Genomic DNA, 5217 nt, shown 5'->3' on the forward strand with positions numbered 1-5217 from the left:
ACCACCACCAGAGGCCTGGAAGGGTTGGCCGGGTTCACGGGCGACACGCAGCCGATGACCCCGGTGCCGCCTCCACCGCCGCCGCCGGCCGCGCCGCACAGGTCCCTCACCTCCTCGTCGCTGGAGGCGCTGCTGTGGCGGTCGCCGTGGCGCTGGTGCAAGGCCGACGCCCACTTCCTGCCTTCGCCGATTCGGCTGATGCGCTCAAGCTCCTCCTCCGACGAGTGGCGGTCCAGGTTGGCGTCCAGGAGTAGGCGGAGCCTGCGTAGACGGGCCGGGGAGAGCGGCCCCTGGTTGTGCTGCTGGCTGGTGGCCAACGGGGTGAGGCCGCAGTTCCGACGCCTCTCTGCCCCACAACGCAACACAGCCACACACCCACACACACACATTTGAACGTCAAATGTTAATGCGTTGTCATGACGATAAACTAATGCAATAACTAATTACCCATGGGGTTTGGTAAAGAACTACATACACACCTCTGTCGATTTGTGCAAGTTCCTGATTTTCCCCCTCTGAGTCATCACTCTCAAACCCTTCCCCACTGCCATGGTAAGAAATCTGAGAAAAAAGCACGCATTTATTAAGGTTCGCTCAAATGCATGACATCGCTGTGAGACCCTTTGTATACTAAATGAGTTGTGTTTCCATTTCCCTTCTCATGAATTGAAGCCATTCGAGGTCAGTGAGTTATTTGAATAGCAAAGAGATAGCAAAGCATTATTTATCCTAACATAGAGTGAACAAAACTGACCAAAATAAGAATTACAACCCTGACCCTTATTCACCTTAAAAAAGAACACATACTGGAAGTTTAAGCACACCACAAACACTGCAGTGGCAGAAATCAAGAGTGACCTTATTATTAAGTAACTTCCAAGTTACAACATTGTGCTTAGTTCAAGCCACAAGGGGAAAACGCACATCACTGCTCTACAACCATGACATAAATAACAGGTTTTAACCACCATAATATCAACAATTACATAAAATACTTTATTCTAACTGCTGTCTTTGTTAACAGTGCAACAAGCAACACTCACTTGCATTAGCATTAACAAGAGCAGATGAATCAGCTTATTTGTACGTGGCACCGGCTAAACTGGTCGCTACTTCCGTTTTTGTTTCAGCATCTGATCAAGTCTAGTTCTATAAAAAAAGAAATCTATTCCTTCTCTGTACAGCAGCAGCGACAAAACAGAAAGCGGGCTGATTGCAGTGCGAAGAGTTAAGTAATGCTGCTCACACTCCGTAATTACCACACTGAGGCATCGGCGAGCAGCTGCCACCTGGGCCTGTGTGCACACACACACTGGGTGTGTGCGTCTATATGTGTGAAGGGAGGCACGCACACACATGCACACACACGCACGCGCACACACACACACAGAAACACGTGCAAGCACCAACAGTGTCCCCCCCTCCACTGTGCAATTCATACTTGCCCACACGCCTTCTCTGTATTCGCATTCACAGGCAATTAAAACGGGAGTGTGTTTTTTTGGGGAGAGATTTGGGTTAGGGAAACATTTGAGCATGGTCCTAATGACTTCATTTAAAGTAAGATTGTTGATTCAAGATCCACACGTTTCCGCAGCAAGTCTTAAGATAAACAACAACAACCCACGCCTAGCCGGGTCCTGCTGTCTTTCTCCATCCAAGAGGAATCTCACAAAGGCTTTAGAAATATACTGGGGAGGGAAGCAGGTATGCATCCACCCTGACAATGATATTTCCTACAAGCCCGGATCCCCAGCCACAGATGTACGGTGTTTGCGATATCAAATGTCTGCGATATTAAAGAAAAGCTACTTGATTTGAAACTTTGTTGACTTATAGGGACCATGTTCGATTTCTCTCAAGGAGAAGATGACTTATAGGTCAAACACTTTATAAATAACAGTAATAATAATTAAGAACTGTACTTAAATGTATCAGCCGATATATAAGTGGTAACAAGTAGTTAATCCTTATGGGTGGGTGACATCGAATGTTCTTTGGAGCTCCTCAGAAACCATTTCAGTCAGGTAAATGAACTATTGTGTCACGCAACAATGACACCACCATTAACACTGACAGTCACCCGTCTGACACCCATTTGTTAACAACGCTGCACGCCGTAAAGTATTGTGCAAAGTAAGTAAGTGTAGGCGTTAGCCCTTGAATGATTTAGCAATTTGAAACAAACCCGAAGATTGAAGATTTGCTTATGCATGTGTTACTCATAGATTACTACAGCATGTTTAATTCCATTCAATGTCTCAATGGAGACTTAAAAAAAAAGTGTTGAGACAGCATAAATTAGCTCCTAGGTGCTTATCGTGCGTAAGATGCTAAAGGGGGGGGGGGGGGGGGGGGGGGGGTGGGGGTATGGAGAGACTGTGTTTAGTGCGTTTGTGTGTCAGGAGTAGTTGAATGGAATCCTTGTCTCTGACTTGCATCGCTGAGCCGTCTACTAATCGGGATCAATGGCAGTCCTGCAGCGTGCAATGTCACCGCGTATACGCATGCCACCCAATACTCTCTCACTCGTCCTCCTCGGCCTTCTCTCTGCTACACACACACACACACACACACACACACACACACACACAACAAATACACTCAACTACACACACATAAACACCTACAGGGACACACATACAAGGCATCAGCATTGCTCTGCCCTTCCGCATGGACAAGGGACACTCTAGCTCTCCCTTTTCCTCTCTGGGTCACACACACACAAACACAAGTAAACACACACACGCACCGGAAAAAACCATGCAAATCCGCATATCACGGTCAGCTTGGCTTTAACAGATCTACCTCCATGGCCATAGTGTAAATAGTCTTGATCAGGGTAAGCTACCCTGCACCAGGACCGTAACCGGGTCAATAGAGGCCTAAGTCCCCTAGTGAAGTGATGCTCATTAACCCTTAACACTTATTCTCGGTTGACAGCCTCCAGGACTCTGTGTGGCGTTTCAGTTAGGCATTCAGGTAGGGAGGGAGTGAGGAAAAGTTCAACGCACTCGTGTGTTTGGCGTTGTGTGGAGGGCCCTTCGTGGCCTGGCCTGTTTTTGGAGATGAAGTGTAAACAAATTGCTCAATCTGCAAAGCGAGGGTTGTAATGTCCTTGCTTTTCATTTAAAATCAACAGATGACCAAATAGCATTGTCCCAGTGGAAGACATGTTGTCCTGTTAAATCCACAAGTCAGTGGCACCGTGAGACGAGTTAGGCAAGAGAAGGAACACATAGTCACTCATGGTATCATATACCGTCTGATGGTATCATAAAGCATTATGAGCATGTGCAAGGGCATCAATGACCGATAGATTATTTGCTATACGGTATTCTAAAAGAGAGCAGATGGCTGCTGATAATAATTAAAATAGCACACAGTATCTCAGCTTATTAACTGTAAGCTTATCTGTTTCTGTCCGTGTGTGCAGGGGGGGGGGGGGGGGAGTGTGGTTGTGTGTGTGGTCGTGTGTGAGAGAAGAGGGTGAGAAAGAGGATGAGAATGTGTGTTAGATGACGTGTTACAGAATGTACAGTGTATGTGGTGTGTGTGTGTGTGTGTGTGTGTGTGTGTGTGTGTGTGTGTGTGTGTGTGTGTGTGTGTGTGTGTGTGTGTGTGTGTGTGTGTGTGTGTGTGCGTGTGTGTGTGCGTGTGCATGTGTAGGCCAACCAATGCTCATCACAGCCTTTTAGACGCATTAGTATTTAGACTTAAGCAATGGAACGAAACCCAATTCCTTACATGAATGCACCATAACTTAGTGCGATGAAAACAATAACTGCATAGCCTAGGGCCTAATAAGCAGCATGTCACATAACCAAAGCAAACCCACACCTTTCACAAACACGAACCACTTTCTTTTTAGTGCTATTTTCGGAGGTGTATTGTAGGCCTACTAAAGGCAATAATCCAGGACACGTATCAAAAAGTTACAACTATTCTGCGTAGGACTTATAGCCAACTGGTCCAACCTAATGGGACGAGCACACAATGAGTTATAATGCGTTATAATTCCACACCAATACGTACCTTTAGCTGGAAGGGATGGATCTCATTGAGCGAATGTCTTCTAAGCTTCTTTGTCAACGTCTTCAGCATTGTCCCCCTGCTTTGCTTATGGCTTATTGTTCTACTATAAATGTCGTAGCTGTAAAAAATAAAAAATACTGGACCGACGCAGCACGTCAACTACGCTTCATTAAATTGTACCACTTCGCACATTAAAAGGCACAGGACTTTCACTTCTGCTGATTGCAAAACGTATGTACAAAAACAATACTGTTGAACAGCTGCAGTCAGCTCCGAGACCGACCATCGATCACCACCAAACTTATCTTGTTGCCGAGAGTGATATCGAAATAGGTGAAACTGCGTCAATAGGCATTTTGGAAGTTTGCAAGTAGTTAATACGCTTGTTATTGCGCGTTCATTGGAGTTGCATTGCGACGCGTCTCGAACAGTCGCGTTCCCGGAGCTCAGTGGATGAACCGGTAACCTCACTCTGTCCGTCCTTCTTCATCTTAAAGACTGGGACGAATAATGTACATAGGCCTAACACGTCACGTTGAAAAGAACACGAATAAAAAAAGAAGCAACTTTCTTTGCGCCCCAGACACGCACACACGCACACTCGCATACATACACACAACAAAATGCACTTCGTTTACATGATGAACACTCATAGTACTCCTCTCGCTTGTGCATCCTGTTCGCTCATTGGCTGCTCGGATCAGTGATGTCATTTCGACCCAGGGAGGGGGGGAGCGTTTAAAGCCACATTCACTCATCTGATACCAAGATAGGCCTATACAACATGTAGGCATATTATGTGTCTCGGTTTGTAGTGTCTATGTTTAGATTACAACACTATTCATTTGAAAGTGCCATGCCTCTTCTTATTCAACTAAATTCCGTGCTATGCAGTATCTTTACAGAAAAGCGTTACTCAGTTCCCGATGAGCCAAATGGCTTTAAGATGTATTGAAGATTTTCCTAATGATCTACATTGTAACAAACATATAATAGATATATGTACTACTCATTTTGTGGGTTAGTTGTTAGGGTAGAGTTTTACTGTGCTGCGTACATAATTTCCAACTGTACTTTGCATTGTTTACGTGAAATCAAGCCCACAAACTATGACATGATTGCCTGACTGTGCTTTCCAGGTACCACTAAGCCCCATTTTCCGTTTGGCATCACGCCACGGTC

At 45.6% G+C, this 5217-nt stretch overlaps 1 protein-coding gene across 1 annotated transcript in view; it reads right to left on the reverse strand.

Moving 5' to 3' along the window:
• si:dkey-16j16.4 (uncharacterized) overlaps nucleotides 1-4693 on the reverse strand; it is a 16917-nt gene extending 12224 nt beyond the window's left edge. The window contains exons 1-3 of the mRNA XM_060051951.1: nucleotides 4036-4693; nucleotides 480-561; nucleotides 1-346 (exon numbers count right to left, since the gene is read on the reverse strand). The exon at nucleotides 1-346 is cut by the window's left edge and continues 235 nt beyond it. Coding sequence (XP_059907934.1) covers nucleotides 1-346; nucleotides 480-561; nucleotides 4036-4104 — 497 coding nt within the window. The 5' untranslated portion in view covers nucleotides 4105-4693. The remainder of the gene's footprint in view (nucleotides 347-479; nucleotides 562-4035) is intronic.
• Between the last annotated feature and the right edge of the window lie 524 nt (nucleotides 4694-5217).

The sequence above is a fragment of the Gadus macrocephalus genome, chromosome 5 (genome assembly GCF_031168955.1).
Source record: "Gadus macrocephalus chromosome 5, ASM3116895v1".
Taxonomy (NCBI): Eukaryota; Metazoa; Chordata; class Actinopteri; order Gadiformes; family Gadidae; genus Gadus; species Gadus macrocephalus.